Source organism: Trachurus japonicus, chromosome 6 (assembly GCF_045865225.1).
Source record: "Trachurus japonicus isolate A0001 chromosome 6, Traja_1.0".
NCBI lineage: Eukaryota > Metazoa > Chordata > Actinopteri > Carangiformes > Carangidae > Trachurus > Trachurus japonicus.
The window spans coordinates 20,461,057-20,484,308 of NC_140912.1; the positions used below are offsets into that span (position 1 = coordinate 20,461,057).

The 23,252-nt window shown below is 40.7% G+C and overlaps 2 protein-coding genes across 7 annotated transcripts in view; one reads left to right on the forward strand and one right to left on the reverse strand.

The window, feature by feature from the left end:
* Positions 1-1,930, reverse strand: part of LOC146986074 (uncharacterized) — a 20,364-nt gene extending 18,434 nt beyond the window's left edge. Inside the window, exon 1 of the mRNA XM_085779666.1 lies at positions 1,663-1,930. The gene's annotated coding sequence lies outside the window, so the exon portion shown is untranslated. The remainder of the gene's footprint in view (positions 1-1,662) is intronic.
* Positions 1,919-22,956, forward strand: cpt1ab (carnitine palmitoyltransferase 1Ab (liver)). 6 transcript variants are annotated; one of them, XM_085779673.1, is made up of 19 exons: positions 1,919-2,089; positions 7,665-7,829; positions 8,381-8,523; positions 9,578-9,749; positions 10,205-10,306; positions 11,246-11,383; positions 12,451-12,528; positions 13,462-13,569; positions 14,777-14,861; positions 16,424-16,619; positions 16,909-17,097; positions 17,202-17,307; positions 17,873-17,989; positions 18,240-18,404; positions 19,179-19,310; positions 19,441-19,593; positions 20,504-20,617; positions 20,839-20,931; positions 21,017-22,956. In XM_085779673.1, the coding sequence occupies exons 2-19, from the start codon at positions 7,689-7,691 to the stop codon at positions 21,098-21,100; spliced, it is 2,316 nt and encodes a 771-aa protein (XP_085635799.1). In that variant the 5' UTR covers positions 1,919-2,089; positions 7,665-7,688; the 3' UTR covers positions 21,101-22,956. The 6 variants fall into 6 exon arrangements, with proteins under 6 accessions (XP_085635799.1, XP_085635796.1, XP_085635795.1 ...); XM_085779670.1 differs by lacking the exon at positions 14,777-14,861 and adding an exon at positions 14,226-14,313 and having other exon boundaries at positions 1,990-2,089; XM_085779669.1 differs by lacking the exons at positions 1,919-2,089; positions 14,777-14,861 and adding exons at positions 4,832-6,371; positions 14,226-14,313.
* The last annotated feature ends 296 nt before the right edge of the window (positions 22,957-23,252 follow it).

The following is a 23,252-nucleotide window of genomic DNA, read 5'->3' on the forward strand; positions in this document are numbered from 1 at the left end:
GAAATGTGAACTGAACTTTAACGTAGATTCAAACTCTGCAGCTAGATTCAGCTTTTCAAATGTCAAACTTCCCCAACGAAGCACAAAGTTAAGAGTGTTCCTTGTTGTTTACAAAATTATAGTGACATATAGGCTATATTAGAAGGATGGATAGGTATGTTGATCCACATGAGGGAGGCAGATCCCAGATCAGACGACACTTTTTCCATTACACTTTAACTTTAAATTAGTCATTATGATGTCTGAACAATGGTTGTGGTTTGAACGGAAATCAGTAATCAAACCAATTTTACACCAGCATGAACGCAGAGCTCAAACAGGGACAATGCTGTCACCTTTCCGATGTGGGCCTTCCTCCTCAAACCACAAGTGCAGTGTAAAGTGTGACATTCACACACTGGGGACTTAGCAATAGGAAACAGACTAGCTATGCTATAGGCTTGTGAGCATGTACAGCTAAGCCAAAAAGAGACATATTATGGACTAGGCATATCAGACACCATATGAGCAAGGTTAAAACTAGACAAAAAAAGTCTAAATGCATGTTACATTGTGGTGTAATTGACTTGCCACTGGCAGCATGCACATCTGCAACATTAGACTGAAAACAAAAACACAATGAGGGGGGGCGGGGGGGCACACCACAGTAAAACAATGAGTGCCAGACATCTGGCAGAGGATGAGAGCTAGATCCTGCTGGAGATCTTTGACTCAGACTGTCTGTAACCTCCCCCACTCCACAGATAAACCAGTGAGACGCCCAGTTAACCTACCAAAGGGGACCACGCATGGCATGGCATGACATGACATACAGGCCAGTGGTGGCCTACTTCTGGATGCTGGAGCATCTGTGGTCTGTGTAGAGTTTGTATGGTAAAATCATGCTTTCTCAAATGACAAGAACAACACCTTCTTCTCGCGTGTAAACCCCTGATACATAACCTCGCTCAAAATTATAGTTCCTGATTTTTTGTTTTTGGTGTTACCCCCTATGCATTGATGGAAATGCGGAACTTGAATTTGTCAAGACTGAGACTGAAGTGGTTTCATATGCAGAAATAACAAACAAATAGCGGACATAATATTTTGTATGATGGCGTAAATAGCTACCCAGAAAAAACTACGAGAAATCCCCTACAGATACATTTCTCAGCAGCCATATAGCCAGAAGTTTACAAGTCATCTAAGTGCTGGAAAGCCCACGAAGAGTGATGCAAAATCAGAAATTTCCCCAAGAAGTGCACATACTGACCTTACCACACAGTGGTTGTTAGGCAAGCCATGAACTCTTACACTAAAAATGCTGCCTTTTCTCAGAAAACCAACCAGCCTGAAATGTTCATCTCTTTACAAATCACATGTGTATTTAGTCGAGCACAGCCGAACGCTCACTGCTCACAGCTGCACGCGAGCAGGCGACCGTTACGAGCGGTGAGTGTTTCCGTTATTGGTTTGTTGAGAATTTAGGCAAGTTGTAAAAACATTTTACAGAAAGAAAAAAAAAAGGACGAGGACAGGCTATCGACAAGTCGTGTGTGGCCACCCACGCACTGGCGTCCACGGCGCTAATAAAAGTAAAGAGAGTGAAGAGTAAAACATGCCTGCTGTGTGTAGTACCGACGCTAACTAACAGTTGGATAGCAAACCGTCACCGCTGCTTACCGTTAGGAGCGACTTCCCCCGTGTTGCTGCGCGGTACCGACAAGTAGAAACAAAATCCACTATTCTCATTCTCCCCCCTCGCTGCTGTCCGGGGGAGCCGCTGCTGCCTGTCACTGTGCTGCTCGACGCTTGTCCCCGACTGTCGACTGGCTGCCTCCGCTGAAATCGATGCTGGTCAAACGGACTCACTCACCCCCCCACCACCACCACCACCCCCTGCCCACCTCCACATGCCGCGAGCTGGTCGCAGCTGTCTGGCAGCCCTGCACAGAGGGAGAGCGAGCTCAGTCACCGATGACGATACCACGCACGCGCGCGCGCGAGCAGGCGCAGCAGCGGTTGGGGGGCGCGCCTCCTCTCTCCTCCTCGCGGACACTAGAGCCCGGACTTTAATGTTTGGTGTGTGGACAAATCGACCCAAAAGACGGTAAGTTAAGTCAATACTGTGTGCTGTGTGTATAACACGGTTACTCTACAAATAGTCAACAATGTTTTGCACCGATATTTTAGCTGAGGTTGGGTAGCTGATAACAAATCTCTCTACCTCCACGTTAGTTAGAAGTTAGCAGCATCGGCGACGGCTAATATTGACTTTTTCTAGCTAGCATGTTTGTTTGTTTTTGGGGGGTGTATTTATGAGGGTTTAATTTTTAAGTAAACACATCCAAGCAAAGTGTTATGGGACGGATACAGACCTTTTACAGTCTATGATACAGACTTGACAACAAAATTGTCCTCTTGCGCCCTCTGTTGGATAAACTGTAGAAAGACATGACATTGGGCTGTGCTGTGCATGGACCTGGCCTTGGGCTTGTTCTTAAAATAAAGCAAGCTCTCCTCAAGTGGAATTCACTCCTTCCTATATTAATGTTAACAAACACCTGTAGTTTCCCTGCTTTGACGTGTCAACATCATCACCATTTCTGCTGTGAAAAAGGTCCATAGATGACTGAATAGTGGTAGCCGGTAGCTGACACAGAGACCCTGTCACACAGGTATTTCCTGTTGTTGGTCTTGATTGCAGGGCAAGAAGGTCTTAGAGATTGCTGAGGTCACCAGACTCGTTATACTCCATAAATGGTGTCAACTGCCCCAATCTTGAAGGCGTGACAAAAAAGAAACATCAAAAAGACAAAGAGGTGAAGCGCAGGCCAGGGCGGACCATAGTTCTTGCTGACCACTGCAGGAACACAATTTGAGTTCCAGTTTGCGATACCTGTGGTTTAGCTATGTCATTTTTGGCAATTGCACTGGTGAGTCATCTGTGAGTATAAGTGGCCTGCCCTTGTAAAAGAGAGGGAGGAAGAACCCCGTCAGCGAAGAATGTTGCTGCCAGAAAATAAAAGAGCAGGATAGGAGAAAGGGTAATGATAACAAATGATAAATCAAAATCATAATGACCAAGTGCAATATCCAAATTGTGGGAGCTGCAGTATTTTTGATAAAAGTAAAATATGCCAAGTTGACTTGCCAACAAAAATCACATTACCATTTTAAAATTATGCCAGTGAAAATGAAATGCAGACCAAAGGGCTCTTTGCACAGCTCCACTACTTCCTGAACTTAATGCTGCTCCTTCATTTCCTGTCTTACATTACTGGACAAACTGATTAATACAGGTGTGTCTGACCATTGTGACTACTCAGACACACCTGAATTAATCAGTGTGTCCAATAATGTAAGACAGGAAACAAAGGAGCAGCATTAAGTTCAGGAAGTAGTGGAGCTGTGCAAAGAGCCCATTCAGCTGAAATTGCAACATTTGCCTAAAATCATCAGCATTGTTTCTTGCATAGCCAATGCAGTCCTGATGTACATGTGGCTTGGCTCACTGGAAGAGAGGGACAGAGTGATTGGTAACATCTGTGGTTTTCCTTCTTTTGACAAGCAGACACCTCACCTGCACATTAGAGTCCAGACTAGACAAAGATAACTGTGTTTTAAAAAGGTTTAATATTATACGGGTGTTGCATCAGCATCCTGTATCTGACAGTGGGAACTGAAAGAAATTGTTTGCAGAACTTAAACCTGCTGTGATGCGTTTGATTCACTGATTTGTTTATATTTATTAAAGTGTTCATAATATTGTGAAAATCCTCTGCACATTTCAGCAGACTGCCCCTAAATGGGGGCATTTTTCCCCTAAAAGTAAATTTTTCATCTACTTGCGCATTTGCAACCAGTAAATTTGCCGGGTTTTTAAAAATATTTTTAACACAGGTGAAATGTGGAAGGGGCGACTGAAAGAATCTGACATCTGTCATTACAGGTGGCAGGCACGTGTGTATGAAGATCGTGAATGAAAAGGAAAATTAAATATTTGCTTTGCAATTCGATTTACGGTGTGTGCCCCTTAAGCTTCTGCTTTCGCTCCTGAATTTTTAAGTTAGGGGCCACTGTGCTCCTAGTAAAAAAAAAAAAGTTAGTCTGGACCACTGTGGTGTAGCGGTTCCTGAAAAATGTTGTGATGCTATTCACTGCATCATGCCATCAGGTCCCTATTACTATGACACCATTACAACTTCCTCATAGAAGTTTCTTCATCTCCACTCTGAATCTGTTGTGACCCTCACCAGGGTCTTATCATGGTCACCTATGGTTATCATACAAGGCCCTTCTCCCTCTGTGCTCCTGGGGACCTTCAATTCAATTGTGTGCCCTTCTCCAAATTTGTGCCTGAGCTCCGCAGACAGGCTTTATGCCGAGCCCCACTACTTCCTGAACTTAAACAAGCTCCTTTACTTCCTGTCTTACATTATTGGACAGACTGATTAATCCAGGTGTGTCTGACCATTGTTGTGACTACTGAGGTCAGAGTCAGACCTCAGACACATTAATCAGTTTGTCCAATACTGTAAGACAGGAAGTAAAGGAGCTTGTTTCAGTTCAGGAAGTAGTGGGGCTCGGCATAAAGTCTGTTGCTCCCCGTGAAATGTATTGTGAGATACGTTCAAGTTTAATTAACTAAACAAGACAGCAACAAGGCAGCAACCCCATAACAAAAATGTGACATACTTTCCGACTGCATTATTAGCATAGGAGCTAAAGGGGGCACTGTTTCTAGCATGATTTGTTTTGTAGGTCACTGAAAGCAAAGGAAAGACGTGTGACGTATCAAAAGGGGCCGGCAGTGTGGCGGTGTATACAAGTCTGTGCTCCCATTCATGCAGAGTGTTTAGCAGTCTCCGCCGACAGCTGAACAGCGCCACATCCTCATTAAAAACACGAAGCCCTTTTAGACTGATATAAAGGGTCGGTGAGTATTAAAAAAAAAAAATCTCCATTTTCACTTCGTGTCAGGGCGGTGTTTATGCTTTCTGTGTTGTTTTCGAAGTAACTGTGCAAATATGGCTGCAGGGGGGGAAAAAAGAAAGAAAAGAAAAGAGAGAGAGACGCCGACAACTTAAACAGCGCCCTGTAAAAAGCGGTCGTTATTTCGATGCAGTTGACGTTTATGAGTGTTGCATTTCCTTGTCGGCGCAGTGCGTAGAGCTGTGGTGTGTTTACGTGACGTCCAGGAGGTTTTCTTAGCTTCGCTTTTGGCACAGCTGCCTGGGAGGATTGTGAGCTTATTCGGCCTGTAGCAGTCAGAAATCAAGTTTACAGGCAAATATCTAGCTGTGACTTGACCTAAATCTCAGCCTATTGCACTCAAAGCTATTCTATTCTTTTTTTTTTTAAGTATCCTGTGGAAATATTTGCTGAAGAGGCCTCCTTTGGATATGTACATGAAACATTTAGTCATGACTTTGCATTAAGAGTTCATGTTGAATGATCTAGGTGGTTCTCTTGTCCATAACATGAATGTAGGCAAAAGTCCAAGTAAAGGTCATTCATTGAAGGACCTGGTAATACCAAGGCAATTGTTATATTAAATATCAATACACTACAGTATGTATGTACTTGGTAGTGACCTATGATCCGTGGTTGTAAGTAACTAAAAGAGAAATGTAATAAAGGTAGATAATGTGCAAGTGTCACCTGCCAGTGAAGGTCAGTAAAAGCTGGTCTGTGGTGTTGTCGTTTTGTTGGAGCTATTATAGAAGTACAAATAACACGCAGTTTTATCAAACATGGCAGAAAACACTGGCCATTTTTGATCCATAAAGGGAATTTCGTTTATTGACAACAGTGGGGGGAGTTCACACTACTGACATAATTTCACACAGACCACGTGGGCGGGATACTTGATATGGTAGCAGAAGCAGACAAATGTAACCCACTTTATACCGGGAGTATTTAATGATAGTGATGTTGTGCATGATGTTTATAATGAAATGATTAAGTCTCATGAGATTGAATGATGTGGCGTTGGCGGTCTGAGTCATTGCAGACACATAACAGAGGGGGGCTGCCATGATTATTAATTAACGTTAGACAGCGTTTAGCATCTGCTTTGAAATGGAGGAAATGGGCAAACAACGATTATACTATGTCCGTGACAAAAAAAAAGCCGTGTTTTGCATGGCTTTGTTGTGAAACCTAGGTGTGTTATAGTTTCTGGCATAGGAGGATTTGTGAGTAGCTTACTACGTTGCCAGTTTTGCCCGGTATCTAAGCGGCGGAGCGCTGCGACCTTTCCCCTAGTTTCTGCAGCACAGGGTAGATCATGTGATGTTGGAAAGTAGCTGGGGGAAGGGACTGACTGCTGAAACACTGATCTGTGGATGCTGCTGCTACTGCTTCTGCTTCTTCCGAGGACTGAAAAGGTAGAAACGACGTGTCCTGTTTTCCGAGTGCTGTTGATGAAAGGAAAAAGGATCCTGCAGAGAAACCATTGCCTTTTAGAAACGTAGCAGAGGTTTTGCAAGAGAAACGCTGTTGCAGACGTGAAAACTTGATACCTCAGAGCCGTAGCATGAGCTGTCATATATTAACGTAACCCCGGCGAGCCACGAGACTTCACCCTTTTTTTTTGACAGTAACTTTACGTGTAAGGCTGATATGCGTTTATATATCTAAGAGCATTTGAAAGCACCTGGGAGGAGGTAGTGCCTCTCAACGCCACATCCAGTGTCATCATCCACCTGGTGGTGAAATCATGAGCCTAAAAATATTCCTCTCTCTACAACCTAAAGCGGAACAGTATAATTAATGCGCAGTTTATCGGTATAAATGGCCTAATTCAATTTTAAATGTCTCACATTATACAGCCAATATCTATACTGTTTCATCCCTTGAGTCCTGTTTGCAACGCCAGTCAATATAAAACCATATAATGCATATTTACTGAATGAAAGACATGTATCTGCTGTGACATGCTGGCCATGGTAAGCCCTCACTGACATACCCAAAATACAAGCTTGAAATCAAGCTGTCCTTTGAGCACCCTCTATTGAGATGGCTTTGTATCAAGAATCTTCCACTACATGAGGAGGGACACAGATCGCTGTACAAAAGAAAAGCATTTCATAGATGATTAAAAATAATGAATTTAAAAGTGTTATTACATTGTTTAAACGTGTAATAGCACACTTAAGATGTACAAATGTGAGATAATAAAGAGCCTCTAGGTGTTGTTTGCATAGTCAGTCTCATTGCAGTAAGATGCCACACCTGCCTAACCTGTTTATAGATGAGTACCAGGGGTACAACACAGTCGGTCACCTCCCTCTCCTTTGGTGTCAGCTTGCAGGAACCAGCCTAATTGGGATAGGGACTGAGTACAAAACATGCACATCAAGCTGATTTATGGAACATATTCCTTTCATTCCCAGTATTTTCCCAAAAAAGACTGTTTCTAAGTGAATCTGACCGGGCAAGAGAGGTTGCTCTGATGTTGTCCTTATCTGAATTATGTAGCCTACAACTTTATCTAGTATCAGGATGTGTTTACTGTACATTCTTTTTTGTTGTGACATGATCATTCTTGTGTTATTGTAACTCTGTAATGAATGTAGCCTACTACAGGTAAATGACATTTTTTGACCCACACCGTTGTCTTTGATATTAACTCTTGAATCTTCCATTTTTTACTAACTAATCGTCTCTCTTTCCCCCAGTGACCCTGTGCAGTAGTAGCCACCATGGCAGAAGCTCACCAGGCGGTGGCCTTTCAGTTCACCGTCACCCCCGATGGCATCGACCTCCAACTGTGCCACGAGGCTCTACGCCAGATCTACCTCTCTGGCCTCCACTCTTGGAAGAAAAGGTTCATTCGCTTCAAGGTGAGAGGTGTCTGACACATGAAAAAACAAAGTCCAAAGGGTATCTGTACAGTATATACAGTCCTTTTTTTCCCTTCAACTTTGAGTTACTGTAAGTTACTGGTAATTTGGGTTCTCATTCTCAATAGACGTCATGCCCAATGTAATACTCGGTTTTTATTTACTGATTGCTGTCCTGCTGTAAGTGTTTTTGTTGGGTTACATTAATTCACTCAGACTAGAAGGTCACCCACTCGCACACAAACACCCAGCAGTGACGGTAACCTTCCTGTCTGTTCTTTGTGTCCTAACCTTTTGCCTAGTTGTCTCTTTACACATGATCATACTGAGTCATTCAAATCCAAAGACCTTCCAGCATTTTCACTCATTCATCTTCTATCTATTGTTTGGGTGCTGGTTATTAATGATAGCTGATGTGTCTCGGCAAAACATTGCTGTGATAATACATGTTATTAAATCAGTGATTTTATGAAATAAAAGCTAATATTTTCTTTGCTCTCTGTGACCTTGATGACATTTGTAACCCTCCTTTTGGTTCACTCTGTTAACAGAATGGGGTAATGACTGGTGTGTACCCAGGCAGCCCGGGTGGGTTCATGGTAGTGGTTGTGTCCTACATGTCCTACCATAAATATAATCAACTGGATCCCTCTCTGGGTTTGATTGCCAAGCTAGGCCAACACATACCTATCAGGTAAGCCCACTGCTATTGTGATGTGTTGCCCCAACATGATATAGCATTTGTTTTGGGTCTTATTCCATTACTGGTCTCATAAAACAACACTGAACATTGAAACACTGTTCTGTAGCAGGAGTTTAGTTTAGGCAACATAAATGACATGGATGAACGGACTGTGATAGTAGATCCAACAAAATGTCAGTGGAAAGTTTTTCACCATCTATGCAATTAAGCACACGCCTCAGGTATTTACGAGAGCACCTGCAGGCTTGTTTCTCTAGAGCCCCCATCAGTAGTAGCAGTTTCAGCCAAAGTTGCCAGCTGTAAAGTAATTGTTGATTTCATCATTACTCCTATTGATCACGGTCCAAAATCACATTTTGATCTTTGCTCTGTCCACCACACCTCATCTTAATGTTTGCAAACAAAGTTGATCTCGTGAACTGATATTGTGCCAACATCCTGCTTTAATGCTTCTCTTATCAGCTATACAGAGTATTTTCCCTCTAAGTGAAGGACATTGTTTATGACAGTGGTGTAAAATCTTTCACTCTAAGAAATGTCCAAAATGACACGTTATGTAGAACACTTTTTTGCTCTTACAGTGTTTCAGGACCAGAAATAACAGATTTAATCCTATGTCTTAATTTGCTTAGTAATGAACTAAGAATGTGAGTGTTGACATTTGATTAATCATTGTGTGTCAGTGTGTGTTAATCCTGTCCAGATAAATGGTATGCATTGTTTATCAGTCACAGTTTAGTTAGTCGTCGTTGACTTTGGACTGAGCCAAGTGTGGCAGCTGTTATAATGACATTTATTACCTGGTGTTGTGGTGTTGTGCATACTCTTTGATTGCACAACTGGTCACATCGTATCATCTAACTGTTTGTGTTTGCTTTTAAATGTATTTACTACAACAATTTCTCATTCTTTAGGGATAGACCCACTTTAAGTCTGATTCATTATAATTGTGTGGTTCTTAAGCAGGAAAGAATAATCTCACATGTGTTTTATTTATATCTTCCTGCTAGTCTGACCCTCTTTGTTTCCCCTTCTCCGTCCACAGCCGATATATGTCCACAGACAGCCAGAGGATAGTCGGCGGAGTTCTAGTGGGCACGGGTCTGTGGGTCACCATAATCATGATAATGAGGAATGTCCTTAAGTCCCTGTTGTCATGGCATGGCTGGATGTATGCACGCCATGGATCCTTGTCCTGGTCTACTCGTTTGTGGATGGTGAGCTAATGAATGTGCTCCTCTGTTCAAGTGACTTTATATCAGCGACATACTGGGATGTCACAGTGGTGTTTATTGAATGAGTAAATAATGCAGAGTTTTGTCTTGCATATGGAAGACATAGTAAGAAAAATTGTAACACTCAGCCACACACTTTATTCTACATTTGACTAAGATCCAGTACATTATTTTACATGTATGCATTTGTCTCAATTGTTAAATGAATTTGATATGACACCCACCATAAATTGCAGAAGGACATTAGTTTCCCTTATTATGTCCTGATAATACCCAGGTACAATGTAATTCTTATGTTAAGTGTATACAATACCAAAAGTGCTACTTGAACATGTTTGACCTTGGGCTCATACCTCACGGGCTTCCAAGTGAAACACGTGCCTACTCTAAACTCCTTTTGTCCTCTCTCCTCCCCCTTATCTGTTCTTCTTGTCCAGTTATTAGTGAAGGTGTTCTCTGGCAGGAAGCCAATGCTCTACAGTTTCCAGAACTCCCTGCCTCGGTTACCTGTTCCCTCTGTCAAGGACACCTGCAGACGGGTAATTTCTTCCTGTTGTGTCATTTTTTGTCTGCACCAGGGCTTTGTGCACATTTCATCGTTCATAATTGTCCTAGCTATTAAAGCAGAAGTAAGCGATCCGATCGTTTTGGCTAACTTCTTGTCAGCCGAGGGAGTTAGCAGTCCCCGCCCTCGTCATGGATCTATTGGTCCTCGTCCCTACGTCACCACATTCACGTGCATCCCTTGGCTGCACACACACAGAGGACCGCCCCTTTATGCCGTTCTCTCTCCTCATTGGATAAAGGTTGTAGGATACAAGGAAAGTTTTCTCCTCGGCTTACAGCAGAACAGAGTGACTGACAGACCCGTTTTTCAGACCAAACACTCTATATAAGTGATTGCCGTCGGAAGATATAATTATTTAAGACTTATATTAACCCAAACATTCCGCTTACTTCTGCTTTAAACAAAGTTTACACTCATTCTTAAATTGTATTCTAATAAACAGTTGAGATTAAAAAGCCATTTAATACCCTAAATTGCTCCTGCTGGCTGCTCCATCAATGAACAGGTGCTTTTGGCAAATGTTGTAAAGTGCTTTGAGTTGTTGATAAGACTTGTTTGTGCGGACCATGTAATTTATGGTCGAATTGCATGTAAATGCTTATCTCTTGCCCCTTTGTGAAAAAGTACATGCTTTAATATCTACGCCAACATCTCTCACATCTCTGTGGTTTCTGTAACACTCAAGAAAGAATAACAAACAAATCAGTGAAGGTCTTGATTTGTGTAAATTTACTTCTCTTTTTTCTGGTTCCTTAGACTATATTCCCTCAGGCAGGACCACTAAACAAACCCCTACCTGCTTATCTGTCAGGGGGAGAACGAAGAGATGGCTAGTTTTTCTGGCCTATCTGGTATCTCCTTGTTGCCTTTGGCTTTACTCTTTGTGACTTTGCTTCTCCCCTTGTTATAGTACCTGGAATCAGTGCGCCCACTGATGGACGATGAGCACTTTGAGCGGATGAAGGGCTTGGCTAAGGACTTTGAGAAAAACCTGGGGCCCAGGTTGCAGTGGTACCTCAAACTCAAGTCATGGTGGACCTCCAACTATGTAAGTCAAAAAGAAATTCCTCTCCCCTTTCATCTTCCCCATTCTTTAATTACACTGTCTAATTATGTGTGTATAGGGGCGACTGGGGAAGGTTGTAACAGCATCACTTTCACCAACACGGGATAACATTAGAGTTATGTGATCAATATCATGTGTACCCATTCACTTCCTGACATTGCATGCGAATTTGCATGGCTGTATGAAGAAGTGTGTAGGTTTTACACCCAAAAAACATTTTTTTTAAGACAAGAAACTATTCTTTTGGTCCAATTCTAAATTTTGTGAATTTTTTAGTATCGATACTGTTGATGTTTGAATTAGGTAACTTGTAGAAGACGAAAGAGCAGGTTCTTAGGTAAAATGTGAATCATTTCATCAGTGTTTATTTTAAACCACCATGCTGGTACAGCTAGTCAAACAATAACTGTCAGGGGTGGGGATGGTTGTAACACCTTTTATCTTTGTTGTTTTATTAAGTGTCAACCATCTTTCCTGGAATTTTACACGGATTATGAGCTGCTTCTGACCTCCTGCTGAAGGTCTCCATTCATACATGTACACCATTCATTGGTATTATCAGAATATGTTCTTTTAGACGGCTCTCCTAATGTTAGGACCCACACCACTGTCACTGTTCTTCATTTAGCCGTCAGTGTCAGTGATGAGTTATTTTTGTTCATACTGAACCATAGGAAGATGCTTTAGTATTGGAACATGCACAATAAACTTGCATAGATGCTTATTTTGTGGTGTGGTCTCAGTTATTAGTTTTCAATCTCACTGTTACAATTTACCCTAGGTTCTACCCTGGTAGTGGCGTAGGTTGTAACAGTGGCACTCCTTGCATTTGACATCAAATAGTGAATTTTGTGATATAGTTTAAGAAGTTTTAGGCACTGCTATTTGTAGTAGACAAATGAGGGTACTCTGTGTCAAAATTTGAGAGCCCTACCATGAACACTCTGCAAGTTATAGTAGCTGAGACATAAAGTGTTACTGCCATCCCGGTCTCCCCATAAAGTCACCCTGTGCTTCCCTGTTTTCCTCCTTGTCTTTGTGCTGCACAGGTCAGTGACTGGTGGGAGGAGTATATATACCTCAGAGGCCGTGGGCCCATCATGGTCAACAGCAACTATTATGCCATGGTAAGACATCCCTACCTGATTGTCTGTTTGTAGACAATGGTGCAAACCTTTGTTTCATAATGAAGAATTAAGCTTATCCCTGTACAGTTTAAAGTCACATGCCAGCTGTACCAAACATATCTCAAACTGAGCTTCACATTGTATGAGTTGATATTGAAAATGATTGTATCTGTATCTTGGAAGTACAGCTTAACTTGCTAAAGACTGGTATATCTGGGGTGATGAAATACATAATCTTGCATTAATTTGGTGATAGAGAATTTGTTGAAAAAGCCCCTGACATTAATATTTTTATGGGGGGCCTGTGTGATGGGTATCTCGCAGCACAATTAAATGTTTTCCCAAGTATACTCACTTGGTAGCATAACTGTCATGTAAATATATAGCCTACACTCTAAATCTGTGGGACCATCTCAGGGACAGTATACAACCAAAGTCTGACTGTTTTGGCGTTTTCAGCATCTTGGCTGACAAAGCTATAATCTATGAATTACAGTATGTCTTTACTGTGTGGACAGTTCACTCCAAATCTGTGTCTCATTTGTGATCATGAACCCAGTGACCTAAGCAGGGAAAGTAAGAAGGTAGCCCACAGCTCCCTCTACAGGTTTCTGTTTGAATTGTTGAGACAGTGAATTGGATTGTTGCCGGAGCAGGGTATCATGGGCCTTTGCTTATCAAGCAACCAGAAATATCAAAATGTTAATTTTGCAGTGTGTGAAACCTGCATGTCATATCACAGTAAAACAGTCATCAAAGACAGTGGAATAGTACTGTAGTGTATACATATACAGTTCTTGACTAAAATAAGTACAAAAGCTCTATGGATGGATCACTCAGTAACATTGTGTTCACACTCATTTCTTATGTTGTTGTTTTTTTGGTGATAATATGTGATTTAAGATTTATTAATATTAATCTCTATTTCTCCAGGATTTCCTATATGTGTTCCCAACCTCCATCCAAGCTGCCAGGGCAGGTAATGCCATCCATGCTATCATGCTCTACAGGAGAAAACTGGACAGAGCCCAGATCAAACCAGTGAGTATAATGGTGCTTTTTTTCTTCACTATTGAAATGCTTTTGTTGAACCAAGGTTTGAACTTTGTTCAAGCAGTGAAACAAAATGGATCAGTGCATGTTTGATTATATCAATCTTATGTAAATGTTTAACTAATTTAGAATTTATTGATTGTTATTATCACAGTGTGTTTGCCTTAAAGTATACATTAACTGCTGCTTATCTTTCACAACCTGTTCTTGTTCAAACTTTGTCATGCACAATCTCACCTGTGATGAAGCAGACAATTGATGTTGCTCAGAGCTCACAATGTTTGACTCTGACTTTAGATTGAGCCATGTACTGTGCTTCTTGCTTGTTTTGATCAAAGTAAAGCTGTGATCACAAGCTCACAAGCATGTCCTGTGTGAAGCTTGGCGAAAAATCAATGCTGATGATTTCCTGCAGCTATTTTCCTTGTCCTTTACTAGTCTGCATGATGCCTAAGTGCAATTCTTGTTACATTAAAACTTTGCACAATACTGGCACATTATCTATTAACATGTATAAACACACCGACTGATCTCCGACTATATACATTTAGACGTCTGATGCATGAGCTTGCTCTGTTACACACTTACATTCCAGTTGTCTTTGTTACTGTTTTGTCCCTTTGCTGTGTCGGACGCTGCGTTAGCTATACTTGCTGGCGAACAAGGTTCCTCTGTGTTCGGCTCAGTGGGAGCGGATGTTTAACACCACCCGCGTCCCTGGTTTGGAGACAGGTAAGAGGAGGGCACATCTCCGCTATGCCCTCTTACCCCCTATACCTTGTGCCCCTAGCCACTTGTATGGCAACAGCCATTGGAAACTCTTGACTCTAAGTCTCATTCTCATCAGCACACCCCTGAAAAAAAATCTACCTTTCATTGGCTTTCATAAATCTAAATATTCAAATGATTTGTCAAATCTAAAGATCCTGAAATTCACATTGTTACATCAGGGTTTTGCTGGTGGCTTTGAGCTGGGAGGCCACTGGTTTCTGGACCCTGCTCATGTCTCCTTTCCTGGCAGCCTTCTGAGGTCTCTCTTGCTCCTTAAGACTGCTTATCAAACCAGTTCTCATTGCTCCCTCTCCACTCCATCCATGCTCCTGTCCCAGTACATGTGTGCCTGCTGCCACACTCTTGTGATTTTAGTGAATTAGTTTGTCATCTTTGTGTTTGACTCTCCCCTTTTGCTTTTCAGCTCATGCTCCTACACACTATTCCCATGTGCTCAGCCCAATACGAACGTATGTTCAACACCAGTCGTGTCCCAGGTGTAGACACAGGTAGAGTCTTGAGCAGTGCTTCCTCCTCACACCACTCCTATTGTACTTCTCCTTGGTACATTTTTTCCTTCTGTTTTGTAATTGAAATAATAATATAAACTGAGTGAATACATTTTTGCACATGTGCAGGTCTGTGCACATGTCAAGACTAATTTGCATGTGCCTGAAATTTTGAGTTTGAGTTTGAAAAGGCGACACAGCAGTGGTTTAAGGTAAGACCTGTAACCTGGAGTTGGATAGTGACATACAATAACCATCGCTATGCATGGGGGATGCTTTTAAACAGTCGACTCTGAGAGGGCAGGAAGCAGGTGAAGGAGAACCATGTACAACAGATGTAACATGCAAACTCTCATTACGCAAAGGATTTCTATCTGATTATATCCTATAAGTTAAGGACCTGTATAAGATGAAGGGCCAAAGCTGATTACTTCAGGACTAAGTCCTGAAGCTATGATGTTGTGTAAATATACAGCACAGTGTGTTCATTTCTGAGATTTAAAGCCCCTTGGCCCTGACTGACTGTTTTTAACTTTGTCGCAGTAGAGGGCAAGGAGGCAGGAGAAAAGATATAGATTTTTCACATTAGCCCTTTTGAATTCTATATTTTAATTGTGTTATAGGGGTATAGCGTTTAATATAATTAATCTGCTGTGACATGTGTTAGAAAAAATCATGTTGCAATAGTTTGGAATCACTGTTGTAATGCATACATGGAACATCATCGGAAAAGTGGCAGTTTTTCATATTGCTGGAGGTGTATACATGTAGTAGAGGAAGCACAGTAGGCTCAGTACTACCTGGATCTCAGGTGGTGGTTGTTGTTCTTGGGGTTGTTCCTAGTGTAAGTATCTCCTCCCCCTTGTCTTTCCTGTAACAAGTGCAATGTCTGTTTGAACATTGTAAGCCTAAAAAAAACAGTGTCATACATTTGTATCCAAAATACAGACAATGCTTTTCAAATTGTTTCTCTTGGTTGTGCACAGTGCTGCTGTTCAAACAAACATTGCCTCCTCAGTCCATTGTATCCAAACCACTGCCCTGTTCCTAAATTACTTTTCATTTTCATTCATCTTACTTCCTGCACTTCCCATCCCAAGCTGCTTTAGTTTTTGAACTGGATAGTCCCCCTCCCCCACATCACATAATAAGTGAGTCTGTGTCCTTCAAATGATCAAAACTTCAGACTAAACCCTAAAATATCATTTTTTTTCTCACAACACAAACCTGGTATTTTGGATATTGCACCATTTCATCTACTTGGACCAGGTACTGTTCTCTGCCACTTTAATTAAATGAAATGCTGCAACATTCATAGTCCATGTGTACTGCTGTCTTTCTTATGTATTTATTTCACAATAGTCTTGACAGCAATAACATTTTCATAAGTTACAATCTTACAGTGTAACTTGAAGCAAGATACATATACCAGATACATAATACATATACCAGATACATATACATAACACATAAATCTACTCTACTGGACACCCTCAACAACACAACTTGCTTTGTTTGTTTTCTCTTTTCCTCCCTCCTTACAATTGGTCCCTCTCTCCCAGACACTCTTCAGCACACAAACGAGAGCAAACACATAGCTGTGTTCCACAAGGGCCGTTTCTACAAGGTGTGGATGTTTTATGACGGCCGCCTGCTGTTGCCACGGGAGATTGAGCAGCAGATGGAGAGGATCTTGTCAGACAAGTCAGAGCCTTTGCCAGGAGAGGAGCAACTGGCTGCACTTACTGCAGGAGAGAGGTAGGTGGCATTACAAAGTGAGCTGTGGACAGGATGGAGGAGACCGCACATTTTACACCACATAGAATAACAGTGCATAGATGGATAGATAGATTATCTTTCAGGTTAATTCAGTGTTATACTTAACATTCTGGAAAATAAGTTCTGCAGTGTTTACTGAGTGTGTATTATGATAGAATAATATGAACTATGAATCGGCTTGATATTTGTAGCACACTGACTCAAGTGTGCCTTCTTAAATGAAGAAAAAAAAATTACATACTGTTACCTATTCTTTACCATGCTACAGGACCCCATGGGCAAAGGCTCGTGAAGCCTACTTCGGCCGTGGTAAAAACAAGCAATCTCTGGACGCCATTGAGAAGGCAGCCTTCTTTGTAACCCTTGACGACACCGAGCAGCGCTACGAGGCAGACAATCCTGTCAAGTCTCTGGACAGTTACGCCAAGTCCCTGCTCCATGGAAAGTGCTATGACAGGTGGGACATATAAACTGGATTTATTTTGTTTCTGATTACCAAAGAGTGTGTGTGATATGTTTGTTCATTTATAATTAAACTGTTAATTATTTGTTTTTATTTAGGTGGTTCGACAAATCTTTTAACCTGATAGTGTTCAAGAACGGCACCATGGGTCTGAATGCAGAGCATTCCTGGGCAGATGCTCCAATCGTTGGTCATCTGTGGGAGGTATGTGAGTTCAGTTTAGGCCAGCTTCTAATTATCACATTGTCACATAATTATTTTAAATGAAATGACCTCTCTTTTGGCATTATCATAAAGTCAGGTTCCCTCTTATGGCTTCCTATAAAAAAAAATTCCTAGGAGCTTAATTAGTTTTTTTTCCTGGCTCAATATGAGGCTGAAGTGGCGCCATCCAGATTCTGTGCACACGCATGTTCATGTGTGTCGCACTCTCAAGTAGTTCACGCAAGCACATTTTTAGTAGGCAACAGGAGGAATAGTACTTGGGGTGAATCTTTTGTGTTTTTACAAAAGAACAGGATAGTAGTCTATTATGATGTCACCTCTTTTCACATTTGTTTTATGACCAATTAATAATTCTAACGAGCCAATGATTCAAGAAATAATTTTTTTCTGACAAATCTTTTTGCTGTCTCTGTCTCATGTTTTCAAATTCTTTGTCGGTGTCTGTGAAATTCCACTAGTTTCTTTTCCCCTTAGGGAACATGAATAAAAAAAATAATGTCAAAATCATCTTGTCCATCACAATCAATTCTTTTTTGTTTTTTAGCATGTGCTCTCCATGGACCCCATTAAACTGGGATACACTGAGGACGGTCACTGCCATGGGGCGCCCCACCCAAACATGCCTGGTCCTCAGAGGCTGCAGTGGGACCTCCCTGCTGAGGTAACGTTAGCAGAACATGTCTCATTCTGCAGGACTCAACCTGAGATCTTTTCTTTATATTGCTTGGTATTGTCTTGGCTTCCCTCTGCTGGTAGCTTGAACTATGTGCAGCAGTGTTGTTATTTTATCGCATATATTTTAAGATGTAGAAGAAAATTCTTCTGGGTAGTGTAAAGAGTGGAGTTAAAATGAGTTGTCATTGATACTACATCTGTTTTTATCTAATTCACCTCTCCTTTCCTCCCTCTAGTGCCAGGAGACCATCCAGAGCTGTCTGACATTAGCCAGGAATCTGGCAGATGATGTGGACTGTCACATTTTCCCCTTCACTAACTTTGGAAAGGGTCTGATTAAGAAGTGCCGCACCAGTCCTGATGCCTTCATCCAGATCGCCTTACAGCTGGCCCATTACAGGGTTCGTGCATAAGGACTTTGATTCATCTCAACAGTCTCTCAGAACACGTTTTAGATAATGCTCAACAAGTGACCTTTACATGTTTTACTTATAATTTTATGTCGATAAACACACTAACATTGAGATATTGGAACCACTGAAATATATTATTCTGTAGTTTTGCAAGGGTTGCAAGCTGTAATAACGTATGCCTGCTAGTTTGTTTGAGATTTGGAAATTAAAGCACATTATATTGCAGTAGACTGTTTTCATTAGGTCATTAGGTTAGTTTTTCATGTTATTACTAATGAGGATTAAACTCAACTCTTAACTTAATTCTGAAGCTTCATGCAGAGCAGACACTGATGGAGTCCACACTGCGCTTAAATCCCAGCAGAGGGCAGTCACAACTTGACTGAACAATATACCACAAGTCTATTAAACACTGTCAATTAAAGATTTAATCGGAAAGTGTAATTTCATGCTGTATTTTTGTATTTTGCGTTTTTATTTGATAGAATCGAACACAGCAAAAACATATGAAATAGCAGAAATTAAACATTTTTCTGCGACCGGGTGTTTGACATCAGAGTATTCCTTTATCTAGTTTCAGCTGAGGAACTGCAGTTTCATTGTGCTTCTTTCATGAAGTCAATCCCTTGTAATTGTAAATGTAAACCTTTTTTAAAGTGTACTGAATTTGTGAGTGATTAGATTATTTCCTTTGTAGCTTGATAATTACAAAACACTCTCGTGAGGTGTCACTTTTAATACCACTCTAAATTCTCTTTACAGGACAAAGGGAAGTTCTGCCTGACATACGAAGCCTCCATGACACGTTTGTTCCGTGAAGGCCGTACAGAAACTGTGCGCTCCTGCACAATGGAAACCTGCACCTTTGTCCGTTCCATGATCAGAGATGAGACGGTAGGTACAGGACAGAAGCAACATCTCACCCCCAGATACTGTTTGACTCAGTATTGTTAATCATGCAACCAGTATCATGCTCTTCAGTGTTTGACATGTTTTTATTTTTGTCTCTTTTCTGTCCATTCAGAGAGAAGAGCGCCTCAGCTTGCTCAAAGCAGCAGCAGAGAAGCACCAAAACATGTACCGCCTTGCAATGACAGGAAAGGGCATTGATCGCCACCTTTTCTGCCTCTACGTGGTTTCCAAATACTTGGGAGAAGACTCAGCTTTTCTCAAAGAGGTATGATCTATAGTTGTAAGTTGTGAGATATTTGCTCTTAAAGATGTCACAGTGGCCCTTGTAAACTGCCACAGAGATCTAATATTCCCTGTGAATCGTCACCAGTGTTTTGGGGTAATGCAAAGTAACAATACTCAGATTACTTATTTGTTGTAACGAGAAACATAACGCATTAGTTCCACGATTCAAGTAATCTATAACTTAGTTATGTTTTTAAACAAGTAATGTAATGGTTTACATTTATATATAGTAATCTGTTACTTTAAGAATTTATCCAATTCAATTCAAAACATGGCATAAAAGGCATCTGGATAAGGAAAAGAAAATCCCAACTGCGTCCTAGTCTTAAACCTTTAACCTGCAGGTTTACAAATTATGATTTTTAGAAAGATGTCATTCAGTGTCGGGACTTCTCGGTAATTTAGAGGTAGGTGTGTGTCCTGTGGTCTATTGGCTCCAGCATGCTTGAGGCATCGCAAATAGCTTTTCATACTCTCTAACAAGTTACTTTTATTCTTTGGTAACGCAGTAACGTTAACAAATTACTTTTAATTGACAGTAACATTGTAATGTAAGAAGTTACTTTCTAAAGTAACTTTGCCCAACACTGATCGGCACAGACCAGGGCCTTCTTATTTATTTACAGGAGGTACCTAATGTCTTCACATTGGAGATTTGAGATGGTTTTAAGGTTTTGTCTGCAATGCAGTCTCTTAAATTTAGTCTGCAAAATGGGTCATTTACAAATAGTCCAATTTACTAAATTTACTCCTGAAATGGTCGGTAGCTATTAAAACTCCTTTAAGGAAATAAATACTGCAAGTTTTCAAAGATGTCTAAAACGTGTTATGTAGGCTAATAATACAGTAGTGTCTTTGTGAGTGAATGAATTAGCTGTTTTTATGTTTAGGTGCTGTCTGACCCATGGAGGCTGTCCACCAGTCAGACTCCTCTGCAGCAGGTTGAGCTGTTCGACCTGGTCAGACACCCAGAGTATGTGTCCTCTGGCGGTGGATTCGGTCCGGTGAGTTATCCATCTGTTTTAAAGACACAGAGTGAAAACTGGAAAATCATCAAGTCATGTCCTTCATGGATAATATTTGTTACTAACTAAGGCATAGCATGTTACAAAATTGTCTCTCCACACCCACCTGTTTTATGTACATCTTGAATTAGTAAAAAAAATTAGTAAAAAACATAAAAAATCCAGATGTTCACCTCTCTGTTTCTGTCTTGTGTACAAAGGTTGCTGATGATGGTTATGGTGTCTCTTATATCATTGTTGGAGAAGACCTCATCAACTTCCACATCTCCAGCAAACTCTCAAGCCCAGAGACTGTAAGTCGTGTTTTTCACTAAATCTAGATAATTTTATTTCCATTATTTCACAAATTCATTAAAAAATTCACCATGTTCATTTCAGGACTCGCACCGTTTTGGCGGCAACATCAAACAGGCCATGCTGGATATTCTGGATCTCTTCCAGCTCGACAAGAAAACCAAGTGATCGTCCTCTGCTTGGCTGGAGAAAAAAAAAACATGCTGTTTTTAAGCAAAAGCATATATTCTTCCTGAAGCTTGTACAGAATCAAATGTTGGATTTGGGGTTATTTTTAAGTTAATTGATGTAAAGATGATTGAGAGATATTTGGAAACATTACTGTTAATGTATGTGAGACATTTATGTGTACTGTATGCATAGGCATGTTGAGGTTCTGGTGGTATTGGCTTCAGGTAGTGCGCAGATCAAACTTTTTATTTACAGGACTGTACACACCTGTGCCTTAGTGACCCACTAATGTAAACAAAGGGCAGAAAGGGAGGAGACAGTTAGTGCCGCTCTAGTCTAAGAACAAGTCTGTATTATTGCAGTAAGACATTTCAGCTAAAGGGTTGTTCAGTAGCATCATCACATATTTCAGTCAAATTTGACATTGAGTTTTTAGTTGAGAGGTGGTGCAATATTTTTACTAGGCTTCGTCCCAACAATAGAAAACCTCATGGATTCTTTGTTTTTTCAAGTTTCTTCTACTCTCCTCACTTGCAGCGCCTGAGTCAGGTGTGACTGCACCAAGCAGCACACTTGATGTAAAATATCATAACAAATTCCATGTTGTATGGTGTCCATTAATTTCGTTAGGCTTAGTTTAAACACTGAATCTTTTTTTCTTAAGGCTCTGCAGTTGTATCCAATAATATTATACCTACTGAAACCTGTAGGAGTAAAACTGTAAAAGTGTAATTGCAAGAATCATAGATATTCAGCGTTGATCTGAGAAACGATCATGTATCATTGTGATTCTGGATACCAATACAGAAGACAGAACTATTGCTGCTGTCCGATCGATGGATCTCCATTGCCTTTCTGACTCAAGTGCACAGTGTGTTTTTGCGTTTTTATGTGTGCGTGTTTGTTGTTTTGTAACTCAGGTTTTACTAACTTGGCCTAGTATTCTGTGCTACTGGCTGCAGCATTTGAAGTCCTTATGTTGGTGTGTGTGTGTGTATGTGCAACAGCAAACAAAGTTGAGATGCAGTATAGTGTCATGTGACCCTGATGAGCTGGTGGGTAGTATAAAGTTTAGTTTGTTGTTGAAGTGAGGGATCCACGGTGAATATAATGCTGAGTGTAGCCAATGGGTGACTTTTTTTTTTCTTCCAGTTCTTGTGTTTTAAAAGAGTGGGGTGACTATATTAAAACCCTGGTGTGCACTCCATGATTGGCCCTTTTGTTCAAACTAACCAGTTCCTAACTACCTTGGTAGCCTTTGTCAGATCAAGACAAACCATTAACTTGTTTCAGCAAACTGTCAAGTTGTTGTGGTGTTGCAGCTGTTGTTTCCTTGTCACAATGTGGTGCAGAATCACTCAGTAGGCTGTTGTGTCTCTCCAGTACAGTAGGAAATCTTTGCTTCTCTTGGACTAATGCTTATAATGGGCCGAGGCGCTGTCATGTATAGGAATGCATTTTTGTTATTATGTATAAGTTGTCAGTTCAACATTTTATTTATTTTTTCCCCCATGTTTTAAACTCTTTATTCACGCTACAAACTGTTTTGAGACTTGCATACTTACCAGCTGAATGTGGAAAATTATAAGCACTAAGTTAAAGCTTTGCTGATTATAAGAAGTGAAACGAACGAAATGCTTCCTTATTTTTGACATGACATTTTGTTATCACAGACTTTGCCAGTATGACGTAGTTGTATAACTTTTTTATCTCGGTAGACCTCATGTTTACACTGCTGCATGGTTTTTGAGGATGAAGCTGTATATGTTTGCCTTTAATTTAAAGACATGTAAAAAGACAAGCAGCTGATATACCAAAACAAGTTTTAACAATAAAGTGAATGTCAAGACACATTTATCATCTCCAAGTATCTCATTTGGTTCTTTAAGTTTTATTTATTTATTTTAAAATCTTTATAAAAACATATAACTGTATATACTGGGGAGGAACACCACTGTACTCATCATATGGCTACGAACACCAAGATACTCAAATTCTGGATGAATCCATTAAATAAGTTGATTCATTGATCAATTAACATGAAAAGATTATTTAAAAAACTCTGAGTTATTATGTTTCAGGTAACGTCAAAGTGATTCCTGGACACTGTAAATGTCGGATTGCCATCCTTACACCTACATTGGTTGTT

Excerpts from the sequence above, each read along its gene's own strand:
- cpt1ab (XM_085779670.1), top strand. The coding sequence starts at position 7,689 with ATGGCAGAAGCTCACCAGGCGGTGGCCTTTCAGTTCACCGTCACCCCC. Across the intron at positions 19,311-19,440 it reads CCATGATCAGAGATGAGACG|AGAGAAGAGCGCCTCAGCTT; the intron begins GTAGGTACAGGA and ends CTGTCCATTCAG. Across the intron at positions 19,594-20,503 it reads ACTCAGCTTTTCTCAAAGAG|GTGCTGTCTGACCCATGGAG; the intron begins GTATGATCTATA and ends TTTTATGTTTAG.